At 45.1% G+C, this 23,895-nt stretch overlaps 1 protein-coding gene across 5 annotated transcripts in view; it reads right to left on the reverse strand.

The window, feature by feature from the left end:
• Positions 1–23,895, reverse strand: part of SCUBE3 (signal peptide, CUB domain and EGF like domain containing 3) — a 297,033-nt gene that overhangs the window by 218,479 nt on the left and 54,659 nt on the right. For all 5 annotated transcript variants that reach the window (XM_030221603.1, XM_030221600.1, XM_030221602.1 and 2 more), the window contains exons 2-3: positions 14,099–14,221; positions 3,677–3,802 (exon numbers count right to left, since the gene is read on the reverse strand). In XM_030221603.1, coding sequence (XP_030077463.1) covers positions 3,677–3,802; positions 14,099–14,221 — 249 coding nt within the window. The remainder of the gene's footprint in view (positions 1–3,676; positions 3,803–14,098; positions 14,222–23,895) is intronic.

The following is a 23,895-nucleotide window of genomic DNA, read 5'->3' on the forward strand; positions in this document are numbered from 1 at the left end:
CCGTAGGCGCTTCGTCGTGAAATTATCCTCAAAATAACAAAAACCAGATTTATGTTAAGAAGGAGAAAATTTCAGGAACTTAATCATGAGGATAGCAGTCCAAAAGGTTAATCTATCTCCAGCAATGACAAAAATAGAAATGATAGGTGGATTTCAACAGTGTCAGTGTTAAACTTAAAGGTTTAAATCTCATCTATGTCAATGTTACCTAAGCTTCTTTGATGAAAACAGTGGCATAGCTACGTGGGGCCAGGGGGGCCTGGGCCCCCGTAGATTTGGCCCTGGACCCCCCTGCCAACGACCCTCTCAACCACCCCCTCCCACTGCCAACCCTCCCCTGCCGCCGCCGTCGCCTACCTTTGCTGGCAGGGGACCCCAACCCCGCCAGCCGAGTCCTCTTCTTCCGGCGCAAGGCTTCATTCTATTTCTGTGAGTCTGACGTCCTGCTCGTACAACGTGCAGGACATCAGAAACAGAACGAAGCCTTCGCAGGAAGAAGAGGACCTCCTTGGCTGGCGGGGATTGGGGTCCTCCGCCAGCAAAGGTAGCCCATGGCGATGCAGGGGAGGGTTGGCGGCGGGAGGGGGGGTCGACAGGGTTGTCGGCAGGGGTCTTCACAGTTTGCGGCAGTGGCGGGGGTCAATAATGGCTGGGGGGGGGTCGGCGGTGCCGGGGGGGGGGGCTAAAATACCCCCTCACCTTGGGCTCTGGACCCGCCGAAGTCTGGCTACGCCCCTGGTGAGAACTTACCACTAAGTTAAAGGGTGGCGGTAAGGTCTCAGGCCCAAAATGGACAAAAGCTGATTTTTATTTTGCCGCACATCCATTTTCGGCCCAAAAAAGGTGTTTTTTGCAGGCGCGCCAAAAAATGGACCCACGCGCATCCAATACATGCACCTACACCAGCGCAGGCCATTTTTTGGCGCGCCTTGGTAAAACGGCCCCCATGCAGAATTCATTAACTTCTGTGTATCCTTCTTGGCAGCTTAAATTTATCTAGAACACTAAAGTTTAAACACAACGATGTCTATAATGGACTAGCACTGGTGTGACGCACAATTCTTGAGATAACGGGAATGCCAATTTCATCCTTCAAAGTTTTCTGTTGCAAATTTTAAGAGTTCCTCCACCAGCCTTGGTGGTGAGCAATCCTTGGAGAGCATCGGACCTTTAACTCTGTCAGTAGGACTGGCCGCTTTCAAGCAGCTTGGATTCCTCTCTCTGATTCAGAAACAATAAACAGAACTGTACAACTTCGCAGCAGCTGGAATGTCTCTGTAATGCAATACCAAGTTTCATATGCAAAATCAAGTTAAGAAAAATAGTCCCAAAGTTTCATATTATGCTCGTCTTTCTCTCTCAAAGTAAACGGTTAAGCAGAACACAAAAAGGAAGGCCGAAAAACATAATTCTTTGTCATTGATTTCAAAGACTTAGAAGGTGAAATGAGAATGTCCATTTCACAGTCTAAAAAGAGTTTGGCAAGGTTGTTTGCCGTTAACAGACGTTCTCTGCAAACAGCAGGGTCATCAGGTATGCAAGTGGGTGCTGTCATCAGATCGCGTTATTTTGTTTTCATAAATAATAAAAAAATACCTGATCGAAAAAGAACAGCTCACCCAGAAGTCAAAAATGCTATGAGGTTCTGAGCATGTTCATTTCTTCCCATGCTGACCAGCCCCAACAGTCTCCTCAGTTAGATTAAGATTCCTTTCAGGAAGCCGGGTGTACTTGTGTGCCCAATTAATCCTACTGTCTATGGAAAACACCCGGTAGAGGTAAGCGACTTTTGCTTTCTTTGTCAATGAACAGGACTGAATCAGGTGAACAAGTAGGGTGACTTCCAAGTTGAGGGTTAATCCAGTTTCTCCGTAAACTGTTCCAGTGTTGAAGATATGAGATCTGAATAGACAACAAGGACAGACTGCCAGTACTGTTTCACTGACTGCACCTTCTCCTACTAAAGACTGGTCTATGCAGCAATGTGAAGTGAAGATCTGGGGCACTGACCAAGTAACTGCTTTTCAAATGCTCTCTCGTGATTTCGGTACAGCTGGAGCAGCAGTAGTGGCTTTGATTTGATGAGGCTTGACTGCATTGGTTAATGAGATGCCAGTTCAATCATAACGCAATTGAACACGGGACACTAGCTGGTTGGCCAATGTGTACTTTGCCACAGGATTACCAAGTCTCGTTGGGTCAAAGGAGATGAAATGTTGTGCAGAATTTCTGATGGACTCTGTCCTTTTTAGGTATAGTAAGAGCTCATTTACACTGCAGAGTATGAAGGGTCTTCTCACTAGTACTTGTGAAGTTTAGGATAGAAGGTGGGACTGTCTGGCAGGAATGTAGGAAGAGTTTGTAGGACGTCATTATGATGCGGAAATTGTGTATAAGGTTTAAAAGGCTTGAAATCCGCTGATTCTCCTTGCTAGAGTGACTGCCACTAGAAAAAGTACTTTCCATGTGGGGCTCTTTAGTGGTGAAGATTCCATTGGCTCAAATGTCAGTTTCCTGAGAGAAAAAAGCCAACCTGGATCGAAGGCTTCACGTAGTCCTCTGGATTGAAGGCTTCACATGAAGAAGGCCTCTAGAACACTGGGAAGCCAGAGCTCAATCTATCAGGATACGATATGCTGAAAGAGCATTAAAGATGCAACTCTGACAGAGAACATCTGTAATCCTAGCTCGTATAGAAGGTACAGGTATTGGAGAATAATATTTGGTGGATATTGAAAGGGCTCCTAGCCTTCTGCTGAGCAACAGATGGGAAATCTCTTCCATTTGAAAGATTATTCATTCATTCAAACTTAGTTATTGCTGCTATAAAGAAGGTATCAAATGATTTACATACATAAAACAAATCAATCAAAGCACTGAAAATAAAATCCAACATATAGGCCAGAGTTTTTCTTCATTTTCAAGAACCTCTCCAGTGCCTGGTTACACAATCAGTTGAGAAGATTTTTTTGGTCCATGAGAGCATCTGTCCATTCTTATAACAGTGGTCCCGGTGACGCACTGGCTTTGTTTTTGCCATGGTCAAGCAAAAGTACAAAATGTAGGGGTTTTTTTTAATAACAAAATTTTTTTTAAAAAGGATGTAAACTCTGGAAAACAAAAGAAAACTTGAGTGAAGTTGTTGGGAGACCTTTGTTTGTGGGGAAAAGCAAAACAGAGGGACCAGATCACATGGGAAGGGCCGCACACACTCAGAACTTTACACGAACGCTGAGCTCAGGGACAACCGGTCTGCCTACCGTGCTGCGATGATGTCACACACCTGTGTGTCAAGCAATACATTTTCTACCATATACCAGACAAATGAATGTCCCACTGACCTCAAATGAGGAGGAAAAGCAGAGAAAAACTCCATTTCAGTATTTCCAGTTTGAAAAACAGAAGCCTTAAGACAATATCTTCCAGACTGCTAAATTTATGTAATTAATTTCATAGTATAATTACTTGCATATATTCAGAATGGCTTCTCTGAACAAATTACTCCCTGTAAAGGATATTCCTGCCAAAACTGGCAGTAGATAGGAATCATAGTTCAGCAGAGAGTCGTCAGCCTCTTCCTTACGCTGCTCCGTGGACCTCTCTATTTTACTGTACCACAAATACTAACAATTTGAGATCCTTGTACCGATTACTGCAGCCTAGCAAACCCCCTTACCTAGGCAGTTATGTCCATCGTGTGCCAATCGGAAGCCGTCATAGCAGGTACAGCGGTAGTTCCCTGGGATGTTGACGCAATCATGTACGCAGCCAGCATTATCCTCACGCTCACATTCATCAACATCTGCACAAGAAAGAAACAAAGAAATCAGAAAAGAAAATACCACAGCAGTGTGTTAAGTAGCAACCTGCATATTCAATGCATTAGAGACCCAAGTTTAAGTTCTTGTGATAGAGCAGATGTTCTTGCTGGGCTGAATTCTAGAGTAACCCTGGTTTGGTTATGCGCATCAGGTAAGCTACACAAATATAGTTTTATTTTGACTGCTTGAGGGCAGAGCCAGGGCTAGAAGGCTGGCAACGATTCTATGCATTCTTCATACCTCTCTCAGGGGTCCTTTTACTAAGGTGCGCTGAAAAATGGCCTGCGGTAGTGTAGGAGCGTGTTTTGGGCGCGCGCAGAATCATTTTTCAGCGTACCTGTAAAAAAATGCCTTTTTAAAAAATATGTTTGACTGAAAATGGACGTGCGGCAAACTGAAAATTGGCGTGCGTCCATTTTGGGTCTGAGACCTTACCGCCAGCCATTGACTTAGCGGTAAAGACTCACGTGTTAACCGGGCAGTAATGGCCTACGCGCGGACAAATGCCGATTACCGCCCACGCGCCTGAAAATAAACATATTTTCTGACGCGCATATCGGACTCGTGGTTAAAAATGAAATTACAGCATGGGCCACATGGTAGCCAGGCGGTAACTCAGAATTGGCGGACGTAGATGCTTACGCAGCTTAGTAAAAGGGTCCCTTAGTGAATAAAAGAGGCCACACAGCCAGATATATTCTAAAATGTGAACAATTTACTTCATTTTGGATAGTCAAGGGCTGATACCTTCAACAACTACAGTAATACCTCAGTTTTCGTTGACTTCGGTTACGTCGGTTTCGGTTTTCGTTGATTTTTTCCGTGAAAAATTTGTCTCGGATTTCGTCGGCGTGCCAATGAGACTTCGCTGCTAATTTTGCGAAAACAAAGGGCGACCTACGCGTTCTCCTGCTCAGTGTGGTGTTGTTTCTCGTTGTGTGAGCATCACCCCGTGCGTCTAGCCAAACAATTCCATATGGAAATAATTGCCTCGGTTTTCATCTGTTTCGGATTTCGCCGATTGTTTTCGGACGGATTATCGATGAAAACCGAGGTATCACTGTATTTCTAATTCCTTGAATAGTCCAGTAAAGTTACTTGAGAGAGAAATAAATTACAACTTTACAATACTCTTCTTCCTAATTCTCCTTACTCAGTTGTAGGTCTTGAAGCAAAGGTGGTAGGGAAGTGTGCTATGGAGGGCTTTACCTGGACTGTAATGTAGCTCTGGCTAGATTTTGTAGCATTTCTTCTTCCTTTCCTCTTTCTGCTCCACTCAGGCCATGGTGGAAGACAGGGGCCCCGTGCCTGTACTCCCTGAAACAGTCCAGTAGCTTTATAGGTTCAGGATACTTTATGGTCTAAGACTATTGCTAGTCAAAGCCCTTTCCTTTAGAAGGTAAGAATATGCTGCAGCTCGGAAGTTGTTCTTTGCACTGATGTTAGGGTAACGGCCAGGGATTCTGCAAAAACCTTGGTCCCCTTGCATGAATGGTGCTCTAGGGAGCTGAACCGAAGGCAATGACCCTCCTTCTGGGCTGAGTTTTTCTCCTAGTCTTGACTTCCCTCTAAAGGGCTGGATCCTCCTACCCTGTCAATCAGGCAGTCAGGTGTAGCCCCCTGTTCTGGAATTTGGTTAATAGTGAAAGGTCAGAACTGCTTCTGTCCTGGTAGATTGCTGAAAATTCTGCTACAGCCGCATAGGCAGAACCTTTGCCATCTTTACACCAGATTTTCATGCTAAATCCCATTTCTGCCACTTAGGGGGGAAGTTATCAAGGTGACCACCATGGTAAATGAATGAAACTGCTTGCGAGCCACTTCACAAGCAATGTTATTCCAGCAGCCCGGCAGTGCCAGGCCTCAAAGCGGTGGCCAGATGCTCCCAGGCCACAGGTTAAAGGGCCAGTTGGAGCTCTCAAACCCAACCCCCGCCCCATGAACAACCCAACCTCTGAATCCTCACTTGACCTCTCCTGCACACAAGACCGCAACCCCTCCGATGACACGTGATCACCCCCTGTACAAGACCTCAATAATGATCATGACTTTTGTTTTAGATCCTGACTAGGATTCAGGATTGCTGCAAGAATATTAGACACCCTGGGCAAACTTGCAACCTTGCACCCCGTCTAATTAACTTTTAAGTACTTTGGCCCCGCCACCATTACCCTCCCTGCTGATAAATGTACCTCTCGTTATTTCTTTGAAGTTGCCAGGACCCATTGTGCTTTCATAGAAGGTGCTCTTTGGCACCCCAGAAGCTACCTAACTTGAGCTGGTCATACTGGGATTGTTTTTTTGAAAAGTTTCTTTAACAATTGTGAGGTCTTCTTTTTGAGTTTGAAGATCCACGTTTTTCCTGATTTGGCTAAGGCCATGCAGGAAAAGCAGGGCCGCAGAGGGGGGGGGGGAGGGGGCAATATTCCTCGGGCCTGGCCTCCAAGGAGGGGCCCAGCACTGGCAAGCTTCTTCCCGGCTGCCTGCTTCCAGGTCTGTCCTCTCCTGCTCCTGCGTGCCGGGACCTGGATATCGCGTTAATGCAATCATCCGGGCCTTGACTCATGGCACAGATACAGGAGCAGGAGAGGACAGACCAGACCGTGGGAGCAGGCAGGCAGGAAGAGGCTTACTGACACCTCCCCTGCCACCCCCCCAGGAGACAGAGACAGAAAGGTATGGGGGTGGGTGAGTGGGCGGGCTGGAGTGGCGGCGCAAGTGGCGGGGGTGGCGCGCGGTGGTCCGGTTCTGCCCCAGGCCCAGCTGTGTCTCTCAGCGGCCCTAAGGAAAAGTGGAAACAGTTTTTGATCCTGATGCCTAGAGCAGCATAACTGGGTGCTTCCTTCTTTCTCAAATTCCTCTATAAATGTCTGGTTTGATATGGAAAATGTATCATATTATATGAACCAACACAGCTGATCATGTTTCTTAGTGATAAATTTCAGTAAAGGAAGATTGATTTGGGTCTGCCAATCTGATGCTGTCCACTTAGAATAATTAATTAGTTTGTGTAATTCCTGAACCTGGCGAAATTGGTATAATCAAAAGCTGTTTTGGCTGGGTTCAACTGCTTTCCGTCACGGAGCCGGTGAAACATCAAGGGGGCATGTCGGTAGGGTAGTGAAGGCGGGATAGGGGTGGGATGGGGGCGTGCTGACGAGATGGCCAGCTTCGCCTGATAATGGAAAAAATAAAGCCAGGCTTGACGAGCATTTCGCCGGCTTTACTTGTTCCCTCTTTTTCACGACCAAGCTTCAAAAAGGGGCCCCAACTGACCAAATGACCACCGGAGGGAATTGGGGATGACCTCCCCTTACTCCCCCAGTGGTCACCAACCCCCTCCCACCCCCCAAAAAATTTTACAAACATTTTTTGCCAGCCTCTATGCCAGCCTCAAATGTCATACCCAGCTCCATCACAGCACTATGCAGGTCCCTGGAGCAGTTTTTAGTGGGTACTGCAGTGCACTTCAGGCAGGCAGACCCAGGTCCATCCCCCCTACCTGTTCCACTTGTGGTGGTAAATGGGAGCCCTCCAAAACCCACCAGAAACCTACTGTACCTACATGTAGGTGCCCCCCTTTACCCTTTAAGGGCTATGGTAGTGTTGTACAGTTGTGGATAGTGGGGTTTGGGGGGGCTCAGCACCCAAGGTAAGGGAGCTATGCACCTAGGAGCAATTTGTGAAGCCCACTGCAGTGCCCCCTAGGGTGCCCAGTTGGTGTCCTGGCATGTGAGGGGACCAGTGCACTACAAATGCTGGCTCCTCCCATGACCAAATGGCCTGGATTTGGCCGGTTTTGAGATGGCCGGCTTCGGTTTCCATTATCAGCGAAAACCGAGGCCAGTCATCTCTAAGTCCGGCGATCGCAACATTTAGGTCGACCATCTCTAAGGGTGACCTAAATGTTGAGATTTGGCCGGCCCCGACCATATTATCGAAACGAAAGATGGCCGCCCATCTTCTTCAATAATACGATTGGCTCCGCCCCTTCCCGGGGCCGTCCCTGGAGATGGCTGCCCTTATAGATGGGGTGGCCCCGTTCAATTATGCCCCTCCACATTACTCATGTTACATAAACTGCTTTGATTGTAAACACAGAAAGGCAGTATATCGAATTCCATCCCCTTCCCTTCCTTACCATCTTAGGGGGTCTTTTACAAAGGAGCGCTAGCGTTTTTAGCACACGCATATGCTAACATGCTCCGCCCCATCCTTTGCCCCCCCAAATGAAATAGTCAAACTACGCCCATGGCCAAGCCTGAACTATGGCCGAGGGAACAGATTCCTGAGCAGATGGAATTCCTTGAGGAATGGGAGCAGGACCCTATGTTATATTTCTTGCACCTTTATCTATCTATATTCTGATTTTCTTATTCCATCAACGTGATTGTTGTTGTATTATATTGTAAGCCACATTGAGCCTGCAAATGGGTGGGAAAATGTGGGATATAAATGCAGCAAATCAATGAATAAATACACGCTAGAGACGCCCATAGGAATATATAGGCATCTCTAGAATTTAGCACACGCTTATTTTTACCACGCCCTTCATGTGGATCATAACGGCACCTACCTTTAGGTACTATTTGCTGAATCTGGCCTATAATGTTTCCAAACCCCAGAGGGAACAGGACCCCTATTCCCAGGCATTCACTGGGAGCTCTAACAATTTTTTAAATTTTATTATTACATACTTTCATACAATACTCATCAAGAACAATCTTGGGAAATCAAAGGTTCACTAGGCAGTCCTTTTACTAAAGCTTAGCACGTGCTAAAGGCTGAACATTCGATTTTATACCTACGCATCACGTGGCACTCGGTACTCGCTAATGTCTATTAGCGCATGCTAAGCTTTAGTTAAAGGGCCCCTAAGAGAGCAAATAAATTAGGGCTAAATGCCAAGTAAAAATGAGAAGAAGACAACGATCTCAGTGGAAACCCTAAATTGACAAATTAATGGATCCAGGATTGAAATAACTGGAGGTTGTGTCACTAAAGAAAAATAAAAGGAAAAGCAAATCCGATTTGTGTCGGAAGATGGCCGGCGATCACTTTCGAAAATAAGCTCAAAAATTATCTATGGTGAAACCCCGGGATACATGACAGACCTGATCGACCTACCAACTAGAAACACATCCAAATCAACACGAACGTACCTAAATCTGCACTACCCAAGCTGCAAAGGACTCAAATACAAATCAACCTATGCATCCAGTTTCTCCTACATAAGCACACAACTGTGGAACACATTACTAAAAGCCTTGAAAACTACGAACAACCACCTAAACGTCCGGAAAACACTAAAAACTAACCTGTTTAAAAAGGCATACCCTACCGATCCAACATAAATGCCTGATCTCTGCAACACAACAGAACTAAAGTACGTAATGGACATAACACAAGTCTTCCGTTGTACGATTCCCTAGTGTGGCTGTGCCACAAGAACTGTATCTAACTACAATATCACTTTGTATTTGTTTACACCGGAGTCTGCCAACGCCTCTCCGGTACTATGTAAGCCACATTAAGCCTACAAATAGGTGGGGAAAAGTGGGATACAAATGTAACAAATAAATAAATAGACGCATGTTTTGGGCGCGCGCAGAATTATTTTCCAGCACACCTACAAAAACAACTGCCTTTTTAAAATTTTTGACAAAAATGGATGTGTGGCAAAATGAAAATTGTCACGCATCCATTCTGGATCTGAGACCTTACTGCCAGCCATTGACCTAGCGGTAAACTCTCACGAAGTAACCAGGCAGTAATGACCTAGGCGCATCAAATGCCACTTGACGCGCATCTGATGCGCACATCTGAAAATATTTCAGACGCGCGTATTGGACGCACGCCAAAAATGAATTTACCGCAACAGCCACGCAGTAGCCGGGCAGTAACTCCATTTTGGCATGAGCTGGGCGCACGTAGACGCTTACACAGCTTAGTAAAAGGGCCCCTATGAAATTTAGGTACACATTACAGAACAGGGCATAGGGCAGATCTGCGAGTAACTCCTAATTACTGCTAATTAAGTGCTTGTTAACTGCAATAATTGATTGTTAACGCATAATTGACTAATCACTTTACACATGGATCTGGGATCAGTACCCGAACCTGGTCAACTTATACAGAATCTGGGATACGTCGCTCCTTTCTGTTTCTTTTATTTTACCCAGCTCAGAGTTTGCCTTAGTCGTCTCTCTTTTTATTGCGGGCTGAGGAGTCCACTTTTTCTCTCTTTTGCTATGTATTAAGGGGCTTTTACCGCCACCCACTGAGGTGGCGGTAAGGGCTTCCATGCTAACCCAACGGTAACCGGGTAGCATGCGGCACTGCCCGATTAATGCCGGGTAACCCCCTGCAGAAATATTTTTTGAATATTTCCACTAGCGCTGGAAATGCCACGCCCTGGGGGTGCAAGTACCATCGGCACTGGCATTGGGGTGGTGGTAGCTCCAGACTGGCGTGTGGTAAGCCCGCGGTGGGCTTACCACCACTTAGTAAAAGGGCCCCTTACTAAAGATGTTATTTCTTTTCATAGTACTTTGCTTGATCTAAGCTATGTGTGTACATTTTGTGTACAGCGCTGCGTACGTCTAGTAGCGCTTTAGAAATGATAAGTAGTAGTAGTAGTAGTAATATTTTAAAGTTTTTAAAACATTGCTGTAAATGCATTGCTTGCATTAAGGAAAAATGCTGCACTGTCTCAAATGCACCTTTCTTGAAATTACAGCATGATGGTATTATCTAAAGCCCAACTCTAGTAACAAATCCGGTGACCGGTCGGCAAGTAGAGGAGTTAAACTAACTATGGGGGTCTGTTCTTGAAACAGCGTTATTTATTTATTTGTTACACTTGTATCCCACATTTTCCCACCGATTTGCAGGCTCAATGTGGCTTACATAGTACCGGAGAGGAATTCACCAGGTCCGGTAAAGAACAAATACAAGGTTACGGTTTGGTCGAATAAGGTTCATGTGTTTCAGGCATATTGGGATCAAGGGGAGGAAAGGTAATGTAATGATTTTACGAGCTCTTTATGTTCATCTAATATCCCTAGCAACTGAAAACGCGAAACATGTGCCATGAAAATTCCTAAAGACCCACTTATTCATAAAGACGTACAAAAAAGATTCCCCATAACGATCTGACTCCCAAATTATTCCAGTTACAACTATTATGGAACCCTCCTAATTTATTCATTTCAATTACATCCTCAAGACTAAATATTACATCTTGTCCTGATGTCATCGTGCTATGTTTCTCTATTAATCCCCTTCCAATGCTACATGATTTACTTATGCACTCTTATTTGTAACAATTGTAAATTATTATTCTGTTAATATGATTGCTATGATGTTCTTATGCATCTATCTGTATCTATGTTCTGAAATTCTTATTTCTTTAATATGTATATGTCGTTGTAACATTTTGTAAGCCACATTGAGCCTGCAAATAGGTGGGAAAATGTGGGATACAAATGTAACAAATAAATGTTGCAATGTTTGCCACTGAGCCGACAAAGCTAAGTTGTTGCATTTATCTATCAGCACCTTAAAGATTTAAGCATTTTTTTAATGTAAAATTATGAAGAGACCGATGAAGAACTGAGTGCATGATTCTTGAAGCTGTAAAAGAAAGACCTTTCTTTAAATTAGTCACCTTATTCTCTAACTCCTCTTACTCTCTTACCTATCTGTAAGTTAACTATCTCTCTAACCTCATGTGCAACTTTCTTTTAAATTAGTCGCTTTACTTTCTAACTCCTCTTACTCTCTTACCTATCTTTATGTTCCATCTGTGCCAGAGCCGGTGGTTGGGAGGAGGGGCTGGTGGTTGGGAGGCGGGGATAGTGCTGGGCAGACTTATTTGGTCTGTGCCAGAGCCGGTGGTTGGGAGGAGGGGCTGGTGGTTGGGAGGCGGGGATAGTGCTGGGCAGACTTATACGGTCTGTGCCCTGAAGAGCACAGGTACAAATCAAAGTAGGGTATACACAAAAAGCAGCAAATATGAGTTATCTTGTTGGGCAGACTGGATGGACCGTGCAGGTCTTTTTCTGCCGTCATCTACTATGTTACTATCCAGCTTATAATCGAAAGTAATCGCCGGTTATTTCCCGACACAAATCGGGATATGGCCAGCGATTTCGCAAAAGCGGTGAAAAGCGTATAATCAAAAGCTACATTTGTGATAGCTTCGCTGCTTTCCCTTCCCCTCGCTGGCGAAAGTTCAAAGGGGCGTGTTGGCGGCGAAGCGAAGGCGGGACATGGGCAGGCTTGGGCGTGGCTACCAGATGGACGGCTTTTGCGGATAATGGAAAAATAAAACCCGGCGATAAGCAGTATTTCGCCGGGTTTACTTGGACCTTTTATTTTCACGACCAAGCCTCAAAAAGGTGCCCCAACTGACCAGATGACCACCGGAGGGAATGGGGGATGACCTCCCCTTACTCCCCCAGTGGTCGCCAACCCCCTCCCACACTAAAATTATTAAAATACAAACCTTTTTTGCCAGCCTGTATGCCAGCCTCAAATGTCATACCCAGCACCCTGACAGCAGTATGCAGGTCCCTGGAACAGTTGTTGTTGGTTGCAGTGGACTGCAGAAAGGCAGAGCCAGGCCCATCCCCCCCCACCTGTTCCACTTGTGGTGGGTAATGTTGAGCCCTCCTAAACCCCCCAAACCCACTGTACCCACATGTAGGTGCCCCCCTTCAGCCCTTATGGCTAGGGTAATGGTGCACACTTGTGGGCAGTGGGTTTTGGGGGGGAATTTGCGGGACTCAGCACACAAGGGAAGGGTGCTATGCACCTGGAAGCTAATTTGGTTGTTTATAAAAGATGTTTGAAGTGCCCCCTAGGGTGCCCGGTTGGTGTCCTGGCATGTGAGGGGGACCATTGCACTACAAATGCTGGCTCCTCCCACGGCCAAATGCCTTAGATTTCGCCAGGTTTGAGATCGCCGGCAGTTTTTTCCATTATCGCGGAAAAACAAAACTGGCGATCTCAAACCCGGCGAAATCCAAGGCATTTCGCCGGCCCACACCGTATTATCGAAAAAAAAGATGGCCGGCCATCTTTTTTGAAAATACGGTTCCGGCCAGCTGTTGCGCCGCCGCCAAAATAGATCGCCGGCGACCTATTTCGCCGGTGACGTTCAATTATTCCCCTCCACGTCATAACATTGGCGGTCTTTTGTAAAGAAAAGGCTCTCTTCACTCTGAGGGTGAATGGATGCATTGATATCCATTTAAATAAAAGAGTTAATGCAGTCACAAGCTGGGAGAACAATTTCTTATTTATTTATTATTACATTTATATCCCACATTTTCCCACTGATCGCAGGCTCAAAGTGGCTTACATAAGTCTGTAGTGCAAGCTACAGTACAAGAAAAACAATTATACAAATTGAGAATAAGATATAAAATAACAATTAAACACCAAAAGGCAAGTGATAATGACAGGTAATTATTGTCCTTGGGTCTGAATTTATAGTAATAGTTAATTCAAGTTAGGTTCGACCTGGGGAATAAGCCTTCTTAATACTGATTTCAATAATTTTGGGAAATTTAGGTAGTTCTGGGTAGATTTTACTTGTTTGGGTAGAGCATTCCATAATTGAGTGCCCATATATGTAAAGTTGGTGGCGTAAATTGATTTGTACTTAAGGCCACTACAGTCTGGGTAGTGTAAGTTCAGATATGATCTTGAGGTACTGAATCTGTTCCTGGGTTGTAAGTCAATCTTAGTACCACTCGGTAAGAGTTTATAGAAGTCGTATACTATGCCATACTTTGTATTGCTATTTGAATATTTTTACTGCTGTAACTGTCTATTGCTCATGTTCGATTTATTCTTACTCTACACTGCCTTGAGTGAATTCCTTCAAAAAGGCGGTAAATAAATCCTAGTAAATAAATATGCGCTGATAGGGCTGATTCTTAAAGAAACCCTCCCTTGCCTATGACATGCTCTGTAATTACAGGCCAATAAGCAATCTAGCTCTCTCTACCTTTAAGACTTAGAAATGGTTATGATGGACGATACTAATTTAAGACACCTTGTAAAGTTCCTCTTAATCGCAGAATCAGCAACACATTTAAAACGAGGTAACTTGTAAGGAGCATTGGCTCAGTTCTGCAGCAGTTTATTGGCAGCAATAAAACCCCTCAATGACTAACACTTCAAGAAGAATTTATAGCTGAATTGGGTGTAGCAAACTCTTATGAATGAAGACCTTGTAGAAAGAAGTATTTCATTCTGATACTCACCTTTACAGTGTTTGCCGTCTCCTGAGTAGCCCGACTTGCAGATGCACTTGTAGGATTTCGGCGTATTCTGACAGAGGGCATCAATGTGACAATTATCTGTTCCCTCTACGCACTCATCCACATCTGTGGGAAAAAGAGAGAGCCAGGATCAGATTAGAAAAGCACACCCTGTAGACGCTGAAGCCTGAACTCAGTTATGTAATGGTTTTACGTGCTCATTATCCAGGAAATAACCCCCAAACTTTGTCTTTGACCTCCTATTAAGCAATGAACCTGGTTTTCTGTCAGCAAAGCATTTTTAATGGAACATAATACTGTTATCTTTTCCAGATGTGCCTCCCAATTTGTATTACCACTTTGAACAGTTTTTACATTGTAGCATGCTGAAGTTCTGCATCAGACTACACTGATCACATAAACTTAGGTTTATGCGCGAATTTAATATTTACTACTACTACTATTTAGCATTTCTATAGCGCTACAAGGCATACGCAGCGCTGCACAACATAGAAGAAAGACAGTCCCTGCTCAAAGAGCTATGTAATAAAAGTAAGCCAAGTATAGGACAATCAAGCCATTGTGACATCACTGATGAGGTTGGCTCTTATTGGTGACCTGAGGCATTATGACATCACAATATTAGCTCTGGTTACAAGAGACTACTACTATTACTATTTATCACTTCTATAGCGCTACAAGGCATACGCAGCGTTGCACAAACATAGAAGAAAGACAGTCCCTGCTCAAAGAGCTTACAATCTAATAGACAAAAAAATAAATAAAGTAAGCAAATCAAATCAATTAATGTGAACGGGAAGGAAGAGAGGAGGGTAGGTGGAGGCGAGTGGTTACGAGTCAAAAGCAATGTTAAAGAGGTGGGCTTTCAGTCTAGATTTAAAGGTGGCCAAGGATGGGGCAAGACGTAGGGGCTCAGGAAGTTTATTCCAGGCGTAGGGTGCAGCGAGACAGAATATTTAGCAATGTGAATGGTCAAAATGTTCAGCTCGGTGAGTTTTCAGACACTGGGGGCCTTATTCTATAAAGGTTACACTTCCAAATTTATGCTCCTAAATTACAAGCCTAATCTATTTTGGAGCATAGATTATGCTCGTAATTTAGGAGCATAAATTTAGGAGCATAACCTTTATAGAATAAGGGCCCTGAATGTTTTGTTTAATTTGTTTCATTAGTTTCCATTAAAGTCAATGGGTCACCCAAATTTTTACTACAACAGTGGGGTTTGGGCAGAGAACAAAGGAAGAAGGGGTTCAAATTCCGTTGATGCTGTATTGCCTCAGGTACACACTTACCCCTGGGTTCTATATGGGTCACCTAAATTTGGGTGTGGATCCACACATAAACTAGTTAATGAGAAATTAACAATCGATAATTGGTACTGATTTGGGTTTACAATGGATCTGCCCTGTGCCCTAGTCTATAAAATATGCCTCTAAATTTTATGGCTGGCAACTGAAAAGGATGCAGTAGCCATAGGAGGGGGCGCAGGCGGGTCAGAGGCGTTCCCAGAATGTCATAGAATAGGGCAATGGTTCCCAAACCTGGTCCTGGAGGCACCCCAGCCAGTCAGGTTTTTGGGATATCCACAATGAATATTCACGAGAGATATTTGCATGCACTGCCTTCACTGCACGTGAATCTCTCTCATGAAGGCCGGAAAAAATATGGATGGTGTTTGGGTGCAGAGGGGCTGTAAAAAAGGTGGATGCTATGGGTGCTGGGACGGGGCTGGGAAAAATATGGATGGTATCTGTGTGCAGGGAGGGAGCTGTAATATTGGTTAAATTGTGCTAAATAAACTTGCAGAATTTGCAAATTTTGTGCACGGAATTTTGAATTTTTTTTCCACAGAATTCTAGCAGGAGTAACTAGCTAGTGTAAGTCTGTAGTTACACAGCTAACATTAGGCACAAGCACTTGTACTACCTCAATGGCTGGTGTAAATGCTCATGTTTAACTGTTGTCAGTAATGGATTATATTATAGAACCTGTGTGCGTAAGTGATAGACACGCCCCTGACCCACCCATGCTTTTCCCAGGTCCACATCCCCTTGCAGCTGTGTGCTATGCATTTTGCACCAGTGGCGTAGCTACTTGGGGCCACGGGGGCCTGGGCCTCCGTAGGTTTGGCCCTGGACCCCCCTGCCGATGACCCTCTCGACCCCTCCTCCCGCCGCCAACCCTCCCCTGCCGCCGACGTGCAGGACGTCAGACTCAGAAACAGAACGAAGCCTTGCGCCGGAAGAAGAGGACCTCGGCTGGCAGAGGTTGGGGTCCCCCGCCAGCAAAGGTAGCTGACAGCGACGGTGGTGGCGAGGGAGGGTTGGCGGCGGGAGGGGGGGTCGAGAGGGTCGTCATGGGGGGGGTCAAAGTTGTTGTTGGTGGTGGTGGTGGCAGCAGGGGGGGTTGGCGGCGCCGGGGGGGGGGGGGTTTAAAATGTGCCCCCTCACCTCAGGCACTGGACCCCCCTCCCGCCGAAGTCTGGCTACGCCCCTGTTTTGCACACTCAATTTGCAGAATACTAATGTGTATATCTGCAAATTAGTGCCAATTAGCACCAATTAACATCAGTTATGGCCAATTAATGGCTGTTAAAACCAACAGTTAAGTGTGCAGCTAACACTATTCTACAACATGTATGTGTGACTTTGCACACTAATGGGGAGATTCTAAAGACCCACCGGTTTGAAAAGGTATACCCTACCGACCCAACTTAAGTACCTAAACCCTGCAACACAACGTAACCCAAGCTCGTAATGAACACTATCAGCCTTGTTTTCAAAAGTGATGGGCACCCATATTTCGACCCAAATCGGGAGATGGGCGCCCATCTCGCAAAGGCGCCCAAATCGGTATAATCGAAAGCCGACTTTGGGTGTCTTCAACTGCACTCCCTCTGAAATCCAAGGAAATAACAAGGTCTCAGATTCATGATGACAACATTAGCCATGCCACTTGAAAGTCAGGCTGGGATAGGTTTGTTTGGCTGCTTGCTAAAATGTTTCAGCACAGCAGGTCAAGTGACTACTGATTCTTCCTTGTCCTAGTCCTAATTCAGTCTGACGGTCAGGCTCAAGGAGGACGGAATCCATGATCCTCAGTAGCAGAGAATAAAGTGCTACAGCTGAAGCCAGAAAATAGTTATCCTCCTGGCAAGACATCCCCCCCCCCTCACTAAACAATGGACTTGCAGAGATTCTGTCCTTTATTAGGAGCCAAATATTGATCGAATGGGCTAATCCAGTGGCTTGTCGTCTCTTCTGCAGCATTCACTAATTTGTTCCTTCACCACATAGTGTCTGTGGCTTCAGCTGCTGGGCTGTAGGCCTCTACTCCTTCACTACACAGTGTCTGTGGCTTCAGCTGCAGGGCTGTAGGCCTCTACTCCTCGGGTCATGGATTTGATCCCCAATGAGCTTCACACTAACCAAGCAAAGTGCTGTTTTCCTGGTCCCATAGACTATAATGGATCCTGTATCAATCTAGGGGGTGTAATTATGAATGTGGGCTACCGTTAACCTATGTTGTTATACCACTAACTTGTGCTGTTTTATCACAGATCCTGTTTTATGCAATGAGATCTAAATACTAATAACTGGGGTTAGCAGTAAAATAACATCTAATGGTAGCCCACGTTGACAGCCCCCACCCCCCCCCCCCCCCCATTGGTAAGTTGAAGGGGCCACTTTTTTTTCCATACAAACACCTAAAGTTAAGGGATATACAGTGAACGCATAATGTGCTTTCAATATTGGGCCTTTCATGTTCAAAAATTGAAAATTTAGCATGTTAGGATCTGCACACACGTCAAAGCATATTTACATACAAGTAGCAATTTTAGAAGTGTTAGTAATGCGTAATGCATGCATCGGTTTGCTCAGATCTAAAGGAATTCAATTGAATAGACCACAATTTTCATGTGTGGGGACTTACAAAACAATATACTATAGTCAGTGGCATAGCGAGGGCGGCTGACACCTGGGGCGGGTCGCCGCTGCGCACCCCCCCCCCCCCGGGTGCAGCACGGCGCACCCCCCCCTCGGCGTGCGCACCCCCCGGAGTGCATTATTACCACTGGCGCTCCGCCCCGCCGAGTGCACGTCGTCGCTGGGAGCTGCGTCGGCTCCGTTGGTTCCCTGCTCTCTCTGCCCCGGAACAGGAAGTAACCTGTTCCGGGGCAGAGAGAGCAGGTAACCAGCGGCGCCGACACCCCCCCTTCCTACGCCACTGACTATAGTCCTTGATCCAAACCACCATAATCTTTCAAGTACTCTTGTTATCTTTATTTCTAATCTTTATAAATCAATTTAAACAATGTAATAAATACTCTGTAGCAACATTTTCTTTGGGGATCATCAGATACCGTGTTTCCCCGAAAATAAGACACTGTCTTATATTAATTTTTGCCCCCCCAAAATGCGCTAGGTCTTATTTTCAGGGGCTGTCTTATTTTTCGGGGAAACATCGGGGTTGGATCGGGGTTGGCTCGCCCGCCCTCCGTTGCTCCCGGAAATAACCTTAAACGCCTCCTTTCACCTTCGCAGCAAGCAGCAGCAGGGCAGGCCACTCCTTCCTTCCGTGTCCCGCCCTCGCCTGACGTAACGTCCGCGAGGGCGGGGCATGGAAGGAAGGAGAGGTCTGCCCTGCTGTTGCTTGCTGCGAAGGTGAAAGGAGGCGTTTAAGGTTAGTTCCGGGAGTGACGGAGGGTGGGTGTGTGGGGGGGGGGGGGCGGTGACCTCGGGTGTGGGGGCGGCCCGGGGGCAGCCTTGTGTGGCTCTCGGCAGCCCTGCCAACTACAGAACAAACATGCTCCTGCATAAGTTTATTATTTAATTATTTATTGCGTTTGTATCCCACATTTTCCCACCTATTTGCAGGCTAAATGTGGCTTACATAGTTTGATGTGACAGTGTCATACAGGATATCAGATACAATTAGTGATGTGCTAAGATTAAATAAGGGAGAAAGAAGGAAGGTGTTAGGCGGGTAAGTATAGACGGTGGACTTTCATATCTGGGTGGGTTGGTAAGGAGGATTAGTAGAGTTGTAGGTTCTCTTTGTAGGCCTTGTTGAAGTAATATGTCTTCAGAGATTTGCGAAAGTTGTTTGTTTCGTCGATTGTTTTAAGGTTTGAACGTGCATTTGTAAGTTTGAACACAATGGCATGTTCTAGGTATAGGGCACTGGTGATTACCGCCCGGTTAACGCATGAGACTTTACCGCTCAAGTCAATGGGTGGCGGTAAGGTCTCAGGCCCAAAATGGATGTGCGCCAATTTTTAATTTCGCTGCACGTCCATTTTTGACCCCCCCCCAAAAAGAGGCCTTTTTTGCAGGCGCACTGAAAAATGGACCTGCGCGCGTCCAATACAAATGCCTACAACAGCGCAGGCCATTTCTCGGCCCACCTTAGTAAAAGGACCCCTAGGAGCGGCAGTGGGATTTGAACCAGGCTTTCCTTGTTATCAACCCAGGCTCTAACCAATAGGTAACTCTTCCACTATCCTGTAGTTACTAGAACATAACATGCTCTTAAAGTGATTCACACCATGTTGAACATGACTTGCTTATGTGTGGTATATAATTTTTCTGTCTTAGCTTTTTATAGCTTAACACAGGGGAATTTGAAAAGTTTCTTGTGCGTGAAATTTTGTATCCAGTTAGCACCAGCGCTATCTGTTGGTGTTATATCCTCCTGGCTGGATCCGTTTGTTGTGTGTGAACAAGCCCAAATTTGACAGTCGTTTGTCATACATTAGTGTCTCTACATGTCCGATTAAAGGCATGCAACCAAACTAATCAGAGGTATGCAGACAATGATGTACTGCAAAAGGGAAGATTTGGCAATATTGGGCTTGTTCTCACTTCAAAAGCTCTGATTTAAAAGCCAACATGATTATGCTGTATAAAGATGTGAAAGGTTCGTACAAAGATACAGCAATAGGCTTGTTTAAACGTAAAGAAAACAGAATTAGAGATCATGAAATTAGAAAAAAAAGATGTTTTAGATTGTTAAAAAAATAACGAAGATTTTTTTATACAGTTTGGACAAATACCAAAAGGAAGACAAAACTACTTTGGTTAAAAGTAAGGCGATATTCAGCCAAGGACATCCCCGGATAGGGGCGCTAGGTATTTAAGGTTTGGGTGGCCACTGACACCTGGTTACCGATGATATTCAGAGCAGCACCCGGATATCAATCTGGATAAAGTTAAGCAACCCATCTTTGATGTTCTAACTTTATTTTGGTGTATTCTGAAAATCACCATTCTTGGGCCACTCCTAACTCACTCAGGGCCAGATGCACAAAACTTAACGAGCCAGCAATGTGCTTTCTATTCTGGTTCTCGCCGGTTTAGCGATCATGGAGATCAGCGAGACATGAACAAAAGGGTTTTGCAGTCTCTTTTCCTGTCACGCTAGCAGCTAATGATCGTTGTATGAGCTAATTACTATTCAAGTGTGCTTTCCGAGTGAGGTACAGCTGTTTTCCTAGAGATACACAGAAAGCACCGCCTACCTTTACGATAAAATTTTTATGGGTGGTCAGAGGCTGCCAGTACTGCTGTTTCCTTCCCAATATTTATTTATTTATTTAATACATTTATACCCCATATTTTCCCACTAGATGTTGGCTCAATGTGGCTTACATAGAACCGCAACTGCTGGATAGCTGAGGAGAGCAGTGTAATATCCAAAAAGACTTTATTGAGGATACCATGTATGAAACAAATGCCCGACACAGGCCGTTCATTGTCTATCTGGCGTCATCCAGGATATTCTATTTTATGCTGCTCATGCTGGTTTTTTATGAAGAAGATTCCTTATATTCTTGTTTTGACATATAGTTTGATACCGATCTTAATTAAGAAAGATACAGACTAGCCCCTGACGCAGCCCTATTGTTGGGCGAAACACGGCCTGTGTCGGGCATTTGTTTCATACACGGTATCCTCAATAAAGTCTTTTTGGATATTATACTGATCTGCTGGTTTGTTTTCCACATTGGATTTTGCAGATCATTTGCCTTGTTGCTTTCTAGCTGAGGAGAGCTGCAGCATCTCACCTCCCCCCCGCCCCCACTCGGTTAGCATGCCCACAGGCAGCCTCACTCTCCCTTGCTTCCCTCCCTGCCTGTACTGCTGCCGAGGGTCTAGTGGCGATAAAAAAAAAAGTTTGAAAACAAAAAGAAGCTACCTGTTGCTTTCATACATGCAGCTTGTATGCGAGTATGAAAGACACGTGTAGCATGCGCAGAGCAGCCACGCTTAGCGATTGGCTGTTCTGCACATGCTTGAGTGACCAATTGACTTTCCCCCTGCTGAGCTGCTCACTGTTTTTTTTGCGAGCAGCTCATTTGCATGTCGATTCTTTTCAGCACCCCTAAATATTTCCAACTCAGTCATTTTTACCGAGGTAGAAATAGTGATCGGTGCTTTACCGGGACTTTGGTGCATCTGCCTCTCATACTCCAGCCCGGAATCACCCCTGCACTAACCAGATCGTGCTCAGGTGGTCTCAGCAGATATTCAGGAGCACTAGCCAGTTAGCTCACACTGACCATCAACCCCCATATTTTTAAAAGGCTAGGTAGTCAAAAGCACTAGAAACAAATTCCTCACCAACACATAACAATGCGTGCTCTGATGTTTACACCTTGAACTTCCAGCCCATGGAGGAAGGAAGAGGAAATGACCTTTTTCGGGTGAAGGGGGGGTTCTGATGGGACCTGCCTCACAAGAACACCAGCTGGGACCTGGCGTTATTCGGCGGCGCTGTTTCGCCGCATAGCGCCGTTCGACAGCTCTGTTCATGAGGCGCTACTCTTTGATCATCCGGGAGGAATAGAAAAGGACATCATTTACATGAGATTGATTACATTTAATTGTCATGTGCGCTGGTGCCTGGCGCACTTGCAGTTTACAGCGGTAATCACGTTGATCATCCCACATTGTTAAAAGCGTGCGCAAAAACGGCGATAATGGGCTTGCGCATAAACTTTGACTTTTGATCATGAGGGCCTTAGTGAGTAGACATACTATCAGAAACTGAAAGCGCCGTAAACCTAACCGGCACATTTAGCAACAAATAAAAAACAATCTGCCCAATATTCAAAGCAATTTAAATGGTCAGAAGAGGCTCCTGGCCATTTAAATGGCTTCTTCGGGGCTAAATATTGCCACTCAACTGGCCGAGTTAACTAGACATTTTCAGTGCCGCTACCTGGTTAAGTGTCATTGAATATGCCTAGTTTTGAAAATGCTAAACATATCACCCTCTGACCTTACTGCACCCTGAATCCGCCTTCTTTGACCTCATGGATAAAATCCACATGCTACTGATCCTGAGGAAGGGGTGGGGAATTTCAGACAGCCTATTTAATCAGACAAATGACTTCAGAAAACTGCTTCTATATTTCATTTACAGACATTGCGTGGCAGTAAAGATGATGGTGCAAAAAGTGAGCTGTATTTCGACAGGAGAAGCAAAAAAAAAAAAAAGTTCTTTCTTCATCTCTAAAATAAACATTTGCTGCCAGACTAAAAGTGCAATAGGAAATGGATTAGACTAGCAAGAAAGTAGGATTCTTCCTCTTTTTAGAAGGGTTTCATATTTTACAGTTACTTTCAGAGAGTTCCTGGCAACGCTGTGCATGTTTCCACTTGATGCTAATACCGAATTAAAGCATTTGAGCTTCAGTAGCCCTTTCGAGCAGGGGATTAATGGCCACCTCAGACACTGCTGCATAATTTATTAAATCACTTGTTTGGGTTGTAGCTCAGCCAGAGAACTGGAGTATTCAGAGCATCAGACCAGATTCATCAATGCTCTGAGATCTCCGAAAAGCACCTTTCAAACTCTTACCAGCTCTTTTATTGCAATACATTAAGGAGTCCGAGCGTGAACCAGTGCACAGCGATAGCACACAAGCGCAATAACTGTTACCGTGCTGGCACGAAGAACCAGAAGTCCCAGAAGCCAAAAAGGCCAAAAAAACAAAACAAAACACAGTGGAAATGACCAAAGGGACAAAAAAGGATGATCTAGCACAGAAATGCCCTTTATTGTGGTAAATTGCATAACTCTTGGCTGACCCAGACTAATCTTATGAACCCATCTACCCAACACATACCCAGGAGACAACGACATTGACCCAGACTATATCTCCCACCTTACTCCCTTCTCCATTGCCTATCTCCACCTACTCATCTCTTCTATTATTCTGGTATACTTAGCTTTTACTTTTTCTAACAATATTCTGTATTCCCTATTACGATGTAAGCCGCATTGAACCTGCTTTGAGTGGAGAATGCGCGGGATACAAATGTAATAATAAAATAAATAAATATAGACTTGACACGAATGCCTGCATTAAGAGTGCATGAGTATTACGAGAGGAGCTATGCGATCGCCCTATACAGTAAGGGGCCGATATTCAGAGCATGGGAGGCAGCTCGGCTAACTGCCGCAGTTGGCTGAGTCATTCTGTTGACCGGCATTGGATATTTGGTTTATTTTTGGACAGTTTAAACTTAACCAGTCAAGCCAATATTCAGTTTAAATCGGACATAGATAGGCCTCCTATTACAGCAGCCCCATTTAGCCACCAAACTTAGCCAGCGATGGGCTGAATATTTGCGGATAACTGGTTATATTGTGTGATATAACTGGTTAGCCGCTAAGCGCTGACCATGAATATTCAGCGGGAAATAACCGGCTATCTCCCACTGAATGTTCACAGATAGCCAGTTAAGCGCTATTTAACCGGCTAGGAGCTG

Source organism: Microcaecilia unicolor, chromosome 12 (genome assembly GCF_901765095.1).
Source record: "Microcaecilia unicolor chromosome 12, aMicUni1.1, whole genome shotgun sequence".
Classification (NCBI taxonomy): Eukaryota; Metazoa; Chordata; class Amphibia; order Gymnophiona; family Siphonopidae; genus Microcaecilia; species Microcaecilia unicolor.